Below are 17395 nucleotides of genomic sequence, written 5' to 3'. Positions count from 1 at the left end.
CTCTTTCATAAAGAATAATTATCCTGTTTCAAGGCTGGAAAATTAACTATTTCTGGCATCCTCTGTACAATCTTTTGCCAAGAGATAAGGTGTAACTTTATCTTGCAGCATGTCGCTAAATCTCTGTTTCTTACAAAGGGGATGCCGGGACTCAAACATGTGTGAAATCAGTCCCTGTGGTTTGTAGTCCCCATTTCCTTGACTTCTCGGTTTTAAATGTGCATGATTCATGCTAAATCTTGGGCCATGTGTCTGATGTTTCACACTTCAGAATCCCAAATCTCAGCTGCAGAAAGGTGTCGGTAGAGTGATAAGTAGCCCACAGGGAAGGAACAGGAATCAGGTGGGATTCCTTCACAGACTCACCCATATCTTTATCATACATCCAAATAGGACTTGTAAAAGCCTGAAGGAATTTTCTTTCAACCTTTAAAGTTTGGAAAAAGTCTTAAAAGTATCCAGCTGACAACATGTATTGAATTATCTTGTAACTTCTGAATGCTGCTCCTCAGTTGCACAAATCTTAAAACCAGTTAATCAGATTAGTTGGTTCACACTGAGCGTACGTTTACAGACTACCCACCAAGGGTCTGTTGTTTCCCTCACGTCCTGAAGCAACTCTGTCACTGTCATTCTTTGACTTAAGAAAACTAAGTTTGTTGCTATGGTAAGCATGGGCTGCTGGCAAGTTGGGAACTCAGTAGAACTGGTAACAGTTACTGATGAGAAGAACTTCATCTTAAAGCTCTAGCTTTAGCTGTAAGATAAAAAAAACAAGAATATAGAAGTGACAGTTGTGAAAAAATGAGTTAGTCTATCAAACCTGCCCATACTCAGATCTTGCATATTAACTAGTTTAGCTTCATTCCTTCCCCTCTTCTATTGCATAGTTTGTTGGGGTAGTTAGAAAAAATCTGGCAGAAATCCAGGCCAACAAGTAGTAAAGAACTCCGGAAAAGACAAAAGATTTAATAAATCCCTGACTGCCACTTCCCTCCTCATGCAAACCACAGCATCCTCAACTCCTTCTGCATACAAAAACTGTCCAGGAGACAAAGATGTGTCAGAATTCTTCTGATCATGATAGAGATTAAAATAAACTGGTCTGGTGCACTGATAAGAAAGTAACCTTGCATTCAGAGAATTGTATTAAATTGGCCATTTTAATGAAAGACTGTATTGCTGAGCAATTTATGTTACTCTCATTCCTGGGTAGGTGGATTTGGTTCCATGATTTACATTGTTGACCCAAGGTGAGACTGAATAGATTTGTCAAGGGATATTTGTCATCTGGCCTTAAGCACTAGTGTAGTGTAGCTATTCCAATTCGTGCTCAAGATAAACCTTTTAAAAGTAATAACAACCGAATGTGATTTCTTTTTCCAGACAGGGCAGACAGCACTAATGCTGGCTGTCAGTTACGGAAGGACTGATATGGTCAAAGCTCTGCTGAACAATGGGGCCAATGTGAATGTCCAGGACACCGATGGGTCTACAGCCCTTATGTGTGCAAGCGAACATGGACACATCGAGATTGTTAAACTCCTTTTGGCTCAGCCCGAATGTAACTCAGAACTAACGGATAAAGTGAGTATAATTTTACATCATCTTGGACCTCACATTTTGCTTCTTTTCCAGATTTTCATCAATTGCTCATCCCTATCTACTCTATTTTCTGGTTGTTTCTCCTCGTCATTCATCAAGTTATGTTGGGGCAAACCCACTCCATACTAGGAAGGGAGGGAGGCAAAAGAGGTGGGGGCTTGGAACTGTTGATCAGGGATAGTGTCACGGCTGCAGAAAAGGAGAAAGTCACAAAGGGGTTGTCTACGGAGTCTTTGTGAGTGGAAGTTAGGAATAAGGAGGGGTCAATAACTCTACTGGGTGTTTTTATAGACCACCCAATAGTGACAGGGACATCGAGGAGCAAATAGGGAGACAGATTCTGGAAAGGAGTAATAATAACAGGGTTGTTGTGGTGGGAGATTTTAATTTCCCAAATATTGATTGGCATCTCCCTGGAGTGAGGGCTTTAGGTGGGGTGGAGTTTGTTACGTGTGTTCAGGAAGGTTTCTTGACACAATATGTAGATAAGCCTACAAGAGGAGATGCTGTACTTGATCTGGTATTGGGAAATGTACCTGGTCAGGTGTCAGGTCTCCCAGTAGGAGAGCATTTTGGAGATAGTGATCACAATTCTAACTCATTTACTACAGCATTGGAGAGGGATAGGAACAGACAAGTTAGGGAAGCGTTTAATTGGAGTAAGGGGAACTATGAGGCTATCAGGCAGGAACTTGGAAAAGCATAAATTGGAAACAGATATTCTTAGGGAAACGTACCGAAGAAAGGTGGCAAATGTTCAGGGGATATTTGCGTGGGGTTCTGAGTAGGTACATTCCAATGAGACATGAAAAGGATGGTAGGGTACAAGATCCATGGTGCACAAAGGCTGTTGTAAATCTAGTCAAAAAGAAAAGAAGAGCTTACAAAAGTTTCAAAAAACTAGGTAATGATTTGAATCTAGAATATTATAAGGCTAGAAGGAAGGAGCTTAAGAATGAAATTAGGAAATTCAGAAGGGGCCATGAGAAGGCCTTGGCGGACAGGATCAAGGAAAACCCCAAGGCATTCTACAAGTATATGAAGAGCAAGAGGATAAGACATGAGAGAATGAGAGTCAAGTGTGACAGTGGAAAAGTGTGTATGGAACCGCAGGAAATAGCGGAGGTACTTAATAAATACTTTGCTTCAGTATTCACTATGGAAAAGGATCTTAATGATTGTAGGAACACACATCAAAGTTGCTGGTGAACGCAGCAGGCCAGGCAGCATCTATAGGAAGAGGTGCAGTTGACGTTTCAGGCCGACACCCTTCGTCAGGACTCCTGACGAAGGGTCTCGGCCTGAAACGTCGACTGCACCTCTTCCTACAGATGCTGCCTGGCCTGCTGCGTTCACCAGCAACTTTGATGTATGTTGCTTGAATTTCCAGCATCTGCAGAATTCCTGTTGTTTAATGATTGTAGGGATGACTTGCAGTGTACTGAAAAGCTTTGAGAATGTAGATATTAAGAAAAAGGATGTGCTGGAGCTTTTGGAAAGCATTAAGTTGGATAAGTCACCGGGACTGGACGGGATGTACCCCAGGCTACTGTGGGAAGTGAGGGAGGAGATTCCTGAGCCTCTGGCAATGATCTTTGCATCATCAATGGGGACGGAAGAGGTTCCAGAGGATTGGAAGGTTGTGGATGTTGTTCCTTTATTCAAGAAAGGGAGTAGAGATAGCCCAGGAAATTATAGACCAGTGAGTCTTACTTCAGTGGTTGGTAAGTTGATGGAGAAGATCCTGAGAGGCAAGATTTATGAATATTTGGAGAGGCATAGTATGATTAGGAATAGTCAGCATGGCTTTTGTCAAAGGCAGGTCATGCCTTACGAGCCTGATTGAATTTGTTGAGGATGTGACTTAACACATTGATGAAGGTAGAGCAGTAAATGTAGTGTATATGAATTTCAGCAAGGTACTTGACAAGGTACCCCATGCAAGGTTTATTGAGAAAGTAAGGAGGCATGGGATCCAAGGGGACATTGCTTTGTGGATCCAGAACTGGCATGCCCACAGAAGGCAAAGAGTGGTTGTAGACGGGTCATATTCTGCATGGAGGCCGGTGACCAGTGGTGTGTCTCAGGGATCTGTTCTGGGACCCCTACATTTTGTGATTTTTATAAATTACATGGATGAGGAAGTGGAGGGATGGGTTAGTAAATTTGTTGATGACACAAAGGTGGGGGTTGTTGTGGATAGTTTGGAGGGCTGTCAAAGGTTACAAGGGGACATTGATAGGATGCAAAACTGGGCTGAGAAGTGGAAGATGAAGTTCAACCCAGCTAAGTGTGAGGTGGTTCATTTTGGTAGGTCAAATATGATGGCAGAATATAGCATTAATGGTAAGACACTTGGCAGTGTGGAGGATCAGAGGGATCTTGGGGTTTGAGTCCATAGGACACTCAAAGCTGCTATGCAGGTTGACTCTGTGGTTAAGAAGGCATATGGTGCATTGGCCATCAATCATGTGATTGAGTTTAAGAGCTGAGAGGTAACGTTGCAGCTATATAGGACCCTGGTCAGACCCCACCTGGAGTACTGTGCTCAATTCTGGTCGCCTCACTATAGGAAGGACGTGGAAACCATAGAAAGGGTGCAGAGGAGATTTACAAGGATGTTGTCTGGATTGGGGAGAATGCCTTATGAGAATAGGTTGAGTGAACTCGGCCTTTTCTCCTTGGAGCGACGGAGGATGAGAGGTGACCTGATAGAGGTGTATAAGATGATGAGAGGCATTGATCGTGTGGATAGTCAGAGGCTTTTCCCCAGGGCTGAAATGGCTAGCACAAAAGGGCATAGTTTTAAGGTGCTTGGAAGTAGGTACAGAGGAGATGTCAGGGGTAAGTTTTTTAAGCAGAGTGGTGAGTGCGTGGGATGGGCTGACAGCAGCGGCCGTGGAGGCAGAAACAATAGGGTCTTTTAAGAGACTCCTGGATGGGTACATGGAGCTTAGAAAAATAGAGGGCTATGGGTAAAGCCTAGGTCGTGCTAAGGTAGGGACATGTTCAGCACAGCTTTGTGGGCTGAAGGGCCTGTATTGTGCTGTAGGTTTTCTATGTTTCTATACTCACAACATTTCACTTTTATTAGTGGTGGTGCCAAAGTCATACAGCACAAAACAGGACCTTTAGCCCACTGAGATGGCAGCAACCATCAAGAACACACTGATCCTGTACTTTTTATATTTTGCACGTAATGTTTGAGCAAGTGGATTTGTGTACTCGAACATTATATATAGAATATAAAGATTTTACCCTTAAGGAGCTCAAATAAAGTGTGTGTTTTTGGAACTTTCTGCAAAACTTTATTCCAACTTGGGGTGATTACATTAAAGGAACACTGTATAACTAATAAGTGCTTCTGCCTGGCAGATCCTGCCACCTGGGCTCAATCCTGACCTCTGGTGCTGTTTGCATGGAATTTGGCTACCCTCATATGAAGTGGGTACTCTGGTTGCCTCCCACATCCTAAAGACGTGCAGATTGATAGGTTAATTTGCTACTGAACTTTACCCCTAGTCCGTAGGTGAGTAGTAGAATTGGGAGAATTGATGGAAATGTGGGAAGAGTAGAATGAAAATTGTGTAAATGCGTGGACTTGGCGGGCTGAAAGGCTTATTTTCTTCTGATGTGATTCTATAACAATAATTATTCTTTGTCATTTTGATAATGGATATACAGGACAATTAAAATACAGCAGATGCTGCTCTGTGTGTGTGTGTTCCATGAAAGCTGTCTGCCCTGTTTCCAATATTTAAACTATTCCAAGAGTTTCAGTTTCCACTATCATGCAACCGTAACTCAACAAGTCTGTAGATTCTCACCTGCAGTACTCCACAAAGTTATTTCCTACAACCAACTCCATATAGGTTAGAGTTCTTCAGGCACATTATTACACACTTTCACTAAATGTGGTTCTTTGATGGTAATGTCCTCTTGTCACTCCAAATGTCCCAGTGCTCGAATACAAGACAGTCTGCTCCTGAGGTAAAGACTTGGGGTGCTGCCTTCCACCATTAACTAGTTCATTGCTAGGACATCGCACCTATATGATGCATGTCCCGATCTCAAACAAGCATTAGTCAAGCATTATCAGCAGAATGCTACTGATAACATCAACCAGGCACAACGCGCCGTCCTCCCCATTTCTTCACTCCAAACAGACTTGTTCTTCTGTCATCAGCAATGCCCATTTCTCTGCTTTGGAGATGTTTACCTGCCTTTTTGTTTCATCCCTTTTCCTGTCCTGGGCCCCTGGTGAATCAGTAACTTATTTGTATTTCTTCCAATGTGGCAAACTGCATTCTATACTCGTGCTGTAGTCTCTTCTGCATTCAGGAAACCAAAGGCTTTACCACTAGCCTCACAAGGGTAACACAGAACTTCTGGTGCTCCAGTCTTTGCCTCTCTATCTCATCCCCATCATGCTCTCACCCCTCAGCCAGCTTATCTAAGTCACAGAAGTGACTTCACTTCAAAGTGCATACTTAAGATTCTGTGGACCCTGAAGAGCACTCTTCAACAATTTTTTCCCATTGCCTGTTTCCACACCTGTCATAGTCGAGGCATGCAGCCCCTGATTATGTACAACATGACACAATCTGGTCGCTTCAAAAAGGCCACAGGAACATCTGGTGTGGGATCTTGGGAAATGCTGGTAAATGAATTGTGAGTCGAAAGTTTGTGTTGAATGACGTTACTGAGGCAAACTAAAAGAGGCTTTACTGTGCTTAGGTACATTGACCTGAGAGTACTTGATAATGCCTGAAACAGAAACATATTCTGTTGCCATTCTCAACTTGATTAGTACAGAAAGTCACCATAAGCACATTTCACATATCGTTCACCTTTTGGTATACTTGCTAGAGACTTTTGAATGCATTAAATAGATCTTTGTTGAATAGAGATGATTAGTAGTTTTTTAAAGTGACTTTATTGTTCATGAATCTAAATTAGGTGCAATAATTTATAATGTTCTAATGTAACATGTTAATTGCCACTGAAAGATTATTCCAGGGGAGGATTGTTATGATTGTTACCAGCTGTCTAAACTAATTATAGGGATTATTGCAAGCATCTCTGTTAATTCTGAGATGGCTGTCAGTGCCATACAATGGGACTCTGATAACGTTCCCAGGATTGAGGAGGAGCCTAGTACCATCTGCCTCATCCTTTGCTGTGGTGCCTGCAGACCTGTTTTGTCACACCCTGTGACCAAACCAGGATTATTCCCTTTTCTCTTTGAAAAATGAACTGCCCAGAGAGGCAAATAAAGGCATTGAGAAAGAAGATCTTAATTTTTATGAATCAAAATGGAAGGATTATATTAAATATGAATTAAACTATGTAGTAAAAGCACTGGTCCCTCAGTTGTATTTTTTTCTTCCTTGGGGAATAAGCTTCAGCATCACTTAATAATTGGCTGCTACAGTTTGATTTGAAGGCATGAACTTCACACGTAGGGCGAGTGGTAGGTGAGGAAATGAACCTGTTCTCTGTGTTGTGACATTTCTAAGAGCAGTGCTGGAGCGTAATGCTGGCAGGGACTTTGACCTTTGACAAAATGCTAAATGATTTACTTACCACATGTTCAGTGTTTCATACCCTGCTTGTCTCTCTCATTTTCCCAACAGAACGGCAGCACTGCTGTGAACATTGCTCTGCAAGCTGGTCAGAAGGATATCACTGAGCTGTTGAGCATCCACAGGAATAGAGACATCTCTTCCACTCTTTGATTTGCATTCACTGCCACTTCCTTAATTACTTCACAATCAGGATAAAAAACAGTAATGACACTTATTAACAGCTAGACACTGCTTCCTCACAGCTACAAATCACTCACTGGAGAAGTCTTTCAGCTCTTCGAATTATGCAAGTTATCCTGGTATTGAGAATCACGCCTTAGCTTGTCCTCAGAGATCACATATTCAGAAGTTGTTAATGCTATAGAAAGATACTGTCAAAAAGTGTACCTGACTGACTCTTACAGACACTAAATCCTGAAGCTGTTTTATGCAATATTTCTGTAACGCTGCTTCACAGAGAAAGGACATTAATTCTGGAGTGCATGTATGTTACAAGTTAATGCTGTACCTTTCAGTGCCATTATAGTGGAGAACCTTATAAAGAAAATTTGCATATCAGATGATGCAAATCCCATTCATCTCAATTCTGATAAAAGTAATTGAGTACAGCTGTCGCTGTAGGACCAAAAAAAATCTTTTGCTTTAAGATTGATATACTTGCAATATCTTCAGATTCATTTCCATTACAAAACATGATAGGAAAAGCAACACACACAAAATGCTGGAGGAACTCAGCAGGCCAGGCAGCATCTATGGAAAAGAGTACAGTCGGCGTTTCAGGCCGAGAGAAGTCCTGCTGAAGGGTCTCGGCCCAAAACATTGCTTGTACTCTTCTCCATGGGTGCTGCCTCGCCTGCTGAGTTCCTCCTGCATTTTGTGTGTGTTGCTTGGATTTCCAGCATCTGCAGATTTTCTCTTGTTTATGATAAGAAAAGTGACTGTGGTTGTGAACTTACTGCCATTAACCTAGAATAAGCTGGTTTTGACAGTAACTACACTGTTATGCTATTTTGGGCTTTGTTGGCTTTGCCTGAGATTAATCTTGTTAATATTGCAGTAGTGTTATAAAATATGCCCAGAGTCCTGATGCACTATTTAACACCAGCTAACACTGAGTCTTAAATATATTACCGTCACTGTTTGTAATGATAGTAAGAAATAATGAAGTTGTTGATTACCTTCTGTAGAATACCCTAAATTTGCATGGCTAGATCTTGAGTCAGCAATTAGGTGTAGCAACCATCATATTGATTTTTAACTTTTCATAATCTGTTACATATTACAAATGATGGGAATGACATTACTGATCAAACAACTTCATTAAATCATTAAATGATATTTTCAGCTATCAAAAGCGATTGTTTTCAGTCATAGGAGACCTTAAGTTGGTCATTAATTCTCCACATGTAGGCCTCACTGACAGCTTTGCTCCTTCCCTTTTTGTTTTCCCCTTATTGACTCATTCTCTTTCTTTCTCTCAATATTTCAAAGCATTGTTTCGGTACCATCTTGCTAAAGAAACATCAAATCTGTGCTTTGGTCACCTGATTGGGGGCCATGTAGACTCTATTATCCATGTTGATTACGAATTGTTTAGGAATCAAAACTTAATCCAAATCCTTGGGTCAGGTCTGATCCAGATTTCCTGTGTTCAGGTGGGCCGATTTCTTCAATCAACCATCCCTGATGGAAGTTCGAAATGGCAAAGCCTAACAAAGAGAACCAAGGCTTTAATTCCCAGTAAACAGGCCAATATTTGTCCTGAAATAACATCACAGAAACAGATTTTCTAATTGTTACTTGATGATCTTTGGCTTTCTATTTAATGCAGTTCATATCGCCACTTAATCAAATCCGAAACAATGAAGGTACAGCTCAGATCTTGGAAATCGTGAAATATAATTAAGGGAGAGTGACTAAAAATATTCAGTCCAGGAATATAAAAATACTCAGTTGGATATGGTACTGTAGCGGTTTGAACAACACTTTAGAGAGCCAGCTGTATATTCAACCGGGGTTCGATCCTCGCCACTGTCTGTAACGAGTTTGTAAATTTTCCCCAGGACTGCGTGGGTTCCTCCAGTTTCATCCCACATTCCAAACATGTACGGTTAAGGGTAGTGAACATGCTATGCCGGCAGAGGTGTCGTGGCAACACTTGCAGGCTGCCCCGAACATTCCTTGCTGATTTAACTTGACACAAGTGATGCATTTTATTGCATGTTTCGATGTACATGTGATGAATAAAGCTAATCCTTAGATCTTTAATCTTTAAAGTATCTAAATGCAGATTTGCATTGCTCCCTTAATGTAGCCACAATATTTCCATGCATTTTGATAATCGGTTGATACCATTCCCCGTCTGAGAGCAATAGCCTTATTTTGAGTCTAAATAAAATTTCAAGAATTTTTGATAACACACACACAAAATGTTGGAGGAACTCAGCAGTTCAGGTGGCATTATGGAAAGGAATAAAGATTTGACATTTCCGGCCAAGACCCTTCATCAGGATTGGAAAGGAAGAGGGGAGAATTCAGAATAACAAGGTCAGGGGAGGAGAAGTTGTTGTCTATTTAATATTTCAATTACATTTGAGTAATATTATAAAAATCTTATTTAAGTAAGTTTAAGTAAGCATTCTTTGTTTATTGAAATTGAAATATCTTTATTGTCATTGCATAGTACAATTTGTCATGCACCAATACAGCGAAAATGAGTTTGCAACTCTCATACTCAATGCTATAAAACAACAAATAAAATAAATAAACAATAAATAAAATCAAGTAACCAGCCAGTACAAGCAATGTCCAGCAGTACAAAAGCACAACTCAGATCCATGACAGCCATAAAACCAGTATTAAAGTAGCAATATAACAAATTTATGGATGATACTTGATCGATTGGTTCAGAGCAATTATAGTTCTGGGGGATAAAGCTATTTTTCAGTCTGGAAGTGCGGGCATAGAAAATCTTATAACGTCTGCCAGATGGAAGAAGTTCAATCAGATGATTGCATGGGTGTGTATTGTCCTTACAGATGCTTGTAGCTTTCCTTAAGCAGCGAGAGCTGTAGGTGTCCTCCAGGGCTGGGAGCTGTGTCCCGATGATCTTCTGTGCGCTAGAGACGACCCGCTGAAGTGCTTTCCTATCAGCTGCTGTAGAGTGATGCAGTATGTTAAGATGCTGTCTATGGTGCAGCGGTAAAAGGTCACCAGCATCTGTTCAGATGGACCAATTTTCTTCAGCGTCCTGAGGAAAAACAAGTGTCGCTGTGCTTTAACTATCGTTGTGGTGTTAGTGGACCATGTAAGGTCTTCTGAGATATGTATACCCAGAAACCTGAAACTGGACACTCCCTCCACTATGTCTCCGTTAATGTAGACTAGAGCGTACTCGTCATCCCGTGACTTTTCAAAATTGATAATTAGCTCCTTAGTCTTGTCTGTATTCAGAGACAGGTTGTCTTCTGAGCACCAGCTCACTAAGTTCTGTACCTCCACTCTGTACACTGATTCGTCTCTGTTGGAGATCAACCCGATCACTTTTGTGTCGTCTGCAAACTTGACGATGATATTGGTGTTAAATGCAGGTACACAGTCGTAAGTGAAGAAGGAGTAGTAAACAATTCATTGTGAGTTCTATGTAACAGTAAGTGAATGGCATCACATCTTACATGTGTGCCTAACTTAAAGTAAAAATGAAACTAAGACCTGTTCTCCTGGGCTTCCATTTTTTCTTGTGATTAGTTTTTATTTTGTGGAGTTATGAAACATAACAGTAGCAATGAAGAAGTTTAAAATGAGCCTAAGTTTTTTTAAAAAGTGCAGCGAGAAACAGCCGAGTTAAAAAAAATAGCACAGCACATGTTTCTTTTGAAGGGACAGACACGGGCAGGTTCTTTTTTAAATGCAGAAAACAGACAAACTCATAGGAGACTAGTGTTGAAATTGCGGGGGCCCTGGCTGAAATATTTAAAATGTTGCTGTCTACGGGTGAGGTGCCAGAGGATTGGAGAGTGGCTCATGTTGTTCCGTTGTTTAAAAAGGGATCGAAAAGTAATCCGGGAAATTATAGGCCAGTAAGTTTAACGTCGGCAGTAGGTAAGTTATTGGAGGGAGTACTAAGAGACAGAATTTACAAGCATTTGGATAGACAGGGACTTATTAGGGAGAGTCAACATGGCTTTGTGCGTGGTAAGTCCTGTTTGACCAATCTGTTGGAGTTTTTCGAGGAGGTTACCAGGAAAGTGGATGAAGGGAAGGCAGTGGATATTGTCTACATGGACTTTAGTAAGGCCTTTGACAAGGTCCCACATGGGAGGTTAGTTAGGAAAATTCAGTCAATAGGTATACATGGAGAGGTGGTAAACTGGATTAGACATTGGCTCAATGGAAGAAGCCAAAGAGTGGTAGTAGAGAATTGCTTCTCCGAGTGGAGGCCTGTGACTAGTGGTATGCCACAGGGATCAGTGCTGGGTCCATTGTTATTTGTCATCTATATCAATCATCTGGATGATAATGTGGTAAATTAGATCAGCAAATTTGCTGATGATACAAAGATTGGAGGTGTAGTAGACAGTGAGGAAGGTTTTCAGAGCCTGCAGAGGGACTTGGACCAGCTGGAAAAATGGGCTGAAAAATGGCAGATGGAGTTTAATACAGACAAGTGTGAGGTATTGCACATTGGGAGGACAAACCAAGGTAGAACATACAGGGTTAATGGTAAGGCACTGAGGAGTGCAGTAGAACAGAGGGATCTGGGAATACAGATACAAAATTCCCTAAAAGTGGCGTCACAAGTAGATAGGGTCGTAAAGAGAGCTTTTGGTACATTGGCCTTTATTAATCAAAGTATTGAGTATAAGAGCTGGAGTGTTATGATGAGGTTGTATAAGGCATTGGTGAGGCCGAATCTGGAGTATTGTGTTCAGTTTTGGTCACCAAATTACAGGAAGGATATAAATAAGGTTGAAAGAGTGCAGAGAAGGTTTACAAGGACGTTGCCAGGACTTGAGAAACTCAGTTACAGAGAAAGGTTGAATAGGTTAGGACTTTATTCCCTGGAGCGTAGAAGAATGAGGGGAGATTTGATAGAGGTATATAAAATTATGATGGGTATAGATAGAGTGAATGCAAGCAGGCTTTTTCCACTGAGGCAAGGGGAGAAAAAAAGCAGAGGACATGGGTTAAGGGTGAGGGGGGAAAAGTTTAAAGGGAACATTAGGGGGGGGCTTCTTCACACAGAGTGGTGGGAGTATGGAATGAGCTGCCAGATGAGGTGGTAAATGCGGGTTCTTTTTTAACATTTAAGAATAAATTGGACAGATACATGGATGGGAGGTGTATGGAGGGATATGGTCCATGTGCAGGCCAGTGGGACTAGGCAGAAAATAGTTCGGCACAGCCAAGAAGGGCCATAAGGCCTGTTTCTGTGCTGTAGTTTTTCTATGGTTTCTATGGTATAAACAGTGAACATCGGGTGATAATAATCCTAAAAATGCAGGAAAAGGCTGGCTACATTGGAAAGATTGATGTTTTTAATTACTCAACAGGTAATGATATATTTTATATGGAACAGATTGAGCAATATTTTAAAGCAAATGGAATAGCCAATGTGAAACAAGTGCCAGCTTTGCTGCATGTGTTGGATTTAAAGGCAAACAGTTTGCTTCAAAATTTATCTGCTCCAACCAAACTAGCCAAAATGAGCTTTGCTGATATTGTGAAAGTAATGCAGGAACATTACAAGAAAACATTCAAAAACGACTTCTCACTGAAGTACAATTTATATATAACAGCAGTTGAAATAACTGTATCAATGGAAACGGCAGACGGGCGCAATTGAGTTACACTTTCTTAAATTCAATTGCAGAATCTAAACAGAAACTGGCCTGGCTGAACAAATTGTGTTACCCATTGTTGTAGGGGCTCATGTACACCAGATCAATGCAGATTTAAATTCTAAACTTGCAGAAAATGCAATACAGTAGGACACAAACAAAGGGCATCTCAGGCAGACAAAAATAAATGGACTGCACTGGGAAGAGAAAAAAGATAAAAAGGCAAGTTGCAGTTTCAGAATGAGCACTAATCTCCAGTCTGTTGATGGAAAATCTGATGATGACGGTAGTAACACAGGATTGGGTAGCCTTCAGCTTGTAATGTACAAACTAATAATAGACAAGCAATTTGGCTTACCCCAGAAGTGAACGACAAATTAATTAAATGAAATTGGACACTGGTTTGGCAGTTTCAATCATTCCACAAAATGAGTTTGAATAGCATTTCAAAGATACTGAATTGAAACATACAAATATCCAACTAAGAATTTATACTGGAAAAAAGATAACATCTGTGGTAATGACATTTGTAAGACTGAAATACAACAACCAATAAGCCACATTGGACTTGAATGTGGTAAAAACAGGAGAGGCAGCATTTTGGGGTCATGATTGTCTGAGACAACTGCAACTCAATTGGAGATCCATCCACCACATCCCCTGCAAAAGAGTCGACTGAAGGCAAATTAAGAAAGGTACTGGATGATGCCTCAGCAATGTTCAAGGATGGCATTGGAAAACTCAAACATATCAAGGGTAAAATGGTGTTAAATGAAAATGCCACACCTAGATTTTTACAAAGGCCCTCTTTCTTATATCATCCATGATGACGTAGCCAGTGAGCTAGATCACATGGAGTCTGAAGGAATTCTTTTCAAGGTTGATTAGAGCCCATGAGCCAGTGGTTCCAGTAGCAAAGAAGAATGGGCCTGTCAGGATCTGTGGTGATTTTAAAGTCACCTTCAACCCAGTACTGAAAGTAAATTTATCTCTCTGCCCAGGACGGTGAATATCTGTACAATCCTTTGTGGAGGAAAATACTTTAGCAAAGTAAACTTAGTGAAAGCCTACCTGCAGATAGAGATGGAAGAAGAGCCCGACGTGTTTCTCACCATAAACACTCACGAAGTGCTTCATTGCTATAATAGGCTTCTATTGGCCCCTGCGCACTTGCAGAAAGCCAGAGACCAGGTGTTGCAAGGCTGACCAGGCATTCAGTGTCACCTGGACGACATCATTGTTACCAGTGAAGATGATGAGGAACATCTCTGAAATCGGGAGACACTGTTAAAAAGATTAGAAGTTTATGGGCTCAGGGCATGCACAACAGGTGTGAATTCTTTAAACCAAGCACTACTTACTGTGGTCACACTACTGACGCACCGGGTGCTGAGGAAATTCAAGAGGGTGGCAGAGGACCCAAGACCAAAAGATGTGTCGTAGTTCCAGTCCTTTTTAGGATTTGTCAGTTATTGTAACAGGTTCCTGTGAAATCTGGCTACTGTGCTCCACCCCTTAAACTCATTACTACAGATCAGGAAGCAATGACAATGGATAAAGCAGTCCGAGGTGGCTTTCCAAAAGGCAAAGGATATAGGGGCATCAGCACTGTACTCACACATTATGATCCACACATCCAGAAGAAAGTTATTCAGATTTGCCAGAATCACTTACTGCAGTTCCGGAGTCAACTCCTAAAACCACCACAGAGGAGGCCCCAGAACCTGAGATTGTTTCACAGCCACAAGTCTCACTGCCAAGCAGAGTGACCCCCCTTGTCAGGAAAGACATTATCCCACAAGAGTAAGAAAGTCTTCATAACAATTAAATCTTCAGGCCTGAATGGGTCAATTTAAAATTTACTATGCTGTGAAATTGTGTATATTACTTATATAGTGTAGAGTATATAATTTTGTATTGAGTTTATTACAATAAACCAAAGATTTAGAAACTCAGTGACTCAATGCAAAACATATCCAGGTGCTGACTGTAATAGTGACCATAACCCAGTAATATGTCATGCAAAAGTAAAACTTAAAAAACTAAAGAAGTAAAAATCTGAACAATCCCTTGACTACTTGCAATTAATTAAAGAAAACTTAAGACAAAAATTTATAATTGAAGTAAGGAATAGATTTCAAAGTCTAGAAAAAGAATCCGTTGAAGATGATAGCAATCATGTAGAAATGAATTTTAACTCTCTAAAGGATGCTTTAGTAGAATCAGCAAAGTCAGTGATTCCTAAAAAAGAAAAAAGTACAAAGAATAAATGAATGACAGATGAAGTCAAAAATCTAATGGAAGAACGGAGATGGAAAAAAGCAAATCCTATAGGATATAAGTCCTTAGATAAAAAATTTAAAAGCTTATGTCAAAAAGCCAAAGAAGAATGGTTAAATCAGGAATGTAAGCAAATAGAAAGAATCCCTATTACTGATCCAAAAAGGTTACATCACCAAATCAAGAATATCACCGGTAAAAAGCTCCCCTGTTCTTCAGGTGGATGTTTGAAAGCATTATCATGGAAAACGATGAGATTATGAACAGATGGACTGAGTATATACAGGAATTGTTTGAAGATGATCGAGGAGAAAAACCAGAAATTAAGAAAAACATTGAAAATCCAAGTATTTTAAAATCTGAAGTTCGTAATGCAATAAATAAGATGAAGAAAGGAAAGGCAGCAGGTCCTGATGAATTAGTAATAGAACAAATTATCACCCTTGAAGATTATAGAATTGAAAAACTCACTGATTTAATCAATGAATTTTATGAGACTGGAATAATACCAGAAGAGATGAAAAAATTCAATATTTATCACTCTTCCTAAGAAACCTGGAGCAATAGAATGTGAATTACATAGGACCATAAGTTTAATGAGTTATATCACCAAGAGCTTAAAGTAAGATACAAGCTGAAATGGGTTAAGAACAACATGGTTTTGTGAAAGACAAAGGTACAAGAAACACAATATTGATGTTAAGGATACTATCAGGATGAGCTATTCAAGTGCAAAAAGATTTGTTTGTTTGTTTTATCCACTACACAAAAGCATTTAATAAAGTGAAACACAATAAGTTAGATGAAATATTACAGAAAGCTCAAGATTTAGATTCAATAGACCTCCGCCTAATCAGAAATCTGTACTGGGAACAAAGTGCCGCTGTAAAAATAGATGGAGAAGTGAGTCAAGGGTATATTTTCCCCCCTGATTTATTTCATGTGTACAGTGAAACAATATTACAAGAAATAAGAGACATCTTGGGAGTCAAAGTTGGCAGTGAAAACATCAATAATTTCAGATATGGAGATGACACTGTGTTAATTGCAAGTACGGAGGAAGAACTACGAAACATAATTGATATAATTGTTGAAGAAAATGCAAAAATGGGTCTATCTATCAATTGCAAAAAGACAGAATGTATGGTGATATCCAAAAAGAAGGAGAATCCTATCTGCATGCTGAGAATAATCAGGGAAGGCATAAAACAAGTCCAGAATATTTGCTACTTAGGAAGCTGGGTGACATCAGATGGCAGGTGCAACTTGGACATCAAAAGAAGAATAGGGATGGCAAAAGACACCTTTATGAGAATGACGAGTATACTGACCAATACTAAACTAGGCATGACAACTTGCCTCAGAGTACTGAAATTTTACATTTATCCAGTTATGTTATATGGCTCAGAATGTTGGACAATATCTAGTAACATGAGGAAATGAATTGAAGCAGCAGAGATGTGGTTTTTGAGGAGGATGCAAAGAATATCATGGATGAAACAAATATCTAATAACGATGTCATGAACAGAGCAAACAAAAAGAGAAATAATGCATGAGATCATGAAAAGGCAAATGTAACTTCATTGGACATGTGATTAGGAAAGAGGAGTTAGAATGCACGGTAATTATGGGAAAGATTGAAGGGAAGAAAGCAAGAGGAAGACAAAGACAAATGATGATGGAGACAGCAGCCAGAGAACTGGAAATGAATACCAATGAATTGATCCACTTGACCCGAAACAGGAGTGTGTGGGCCATGGCAGTCAAAGCTCAAACTGGGCACGGCACATGATGATGATTGAGCTGGGATTTATAGCTAAGAAGAGAGGAGTGTTGTGTGTTTAATATTGCAGTAAAATTTGAGAAATATTGTAAACATATTGTTTCAGTAAGCATTCTTTGTTTAAATAGTAACACACACAAAATGCTGAAGGAAATCAGCAGGCCAGGCAGCCTCAATGGAAAAGAGTAAACAGTCAATGTCTTAGGCTTAGATCCTTCATCAGCACTTGTGAAGGGTCCCGCTGAAGGGTCTCGGCCCGAAACGTCGACTGTTTACTCTTTTCCATAGATGCTGCCTG

The 17395-nt window shown here is 40.2% G+C and overlaps 1 protein-coding gene across 7 annotated transcripts in view; it reads left to right on the top strand.

Annotated features, from left to right (window-relative positions):
- LOC134354761 (KN motif and ankyrin repeat domain-containing protein 1-like) overlaps nucleotides 1-10908 on the top strand; it is a 121506-nt gene extending 110598 nt beyond the window's left edge. For 6 of the 7 annotated variants that reach the window (XM_063063980.1, XM_063063979.1, XM_063063976.1 and 3 more), the window contains exons 10-11: nucleotides 1387-1587; nucleotides 4981-5127. In XM_063063980.1, the coding sequence (XP_062920050.1) occupies nucleotides 1387-1587; nucleotides 4981-5103 (324 nt within the window). In that variant the 3' untranslated portion in view covers nucleotides 5104-5127. Of the gene's footprint in view, nucleotides 1-1386; nucleotides 1588-4980; nucleotides 5128-7241 lie in introns of those variants that run through there. The other variant, XM_063063982.1, reaches the window with a different exon arrangement.
- Nucleotides 10909-17395: the final 6487 nt, after the last annotated feature.

The sequence above is a fragment of the Mobula hypostoma genome, chromosome 12 (genome assembly GCF_963921235.1).
Source record: "Mobula hypostoma chromosome 12, sMobHyp1.1, whole genome shotgun sequence".
NCBI lineage: Eukaryota > Metazoa > Chordata > Chondrichthyes > Myliobatiformes > Myliobatidae > Mobula > Mobula hypostoma.
This window is presented reverse-complemented; position numbering and strand designations above follow the sequence as displayed.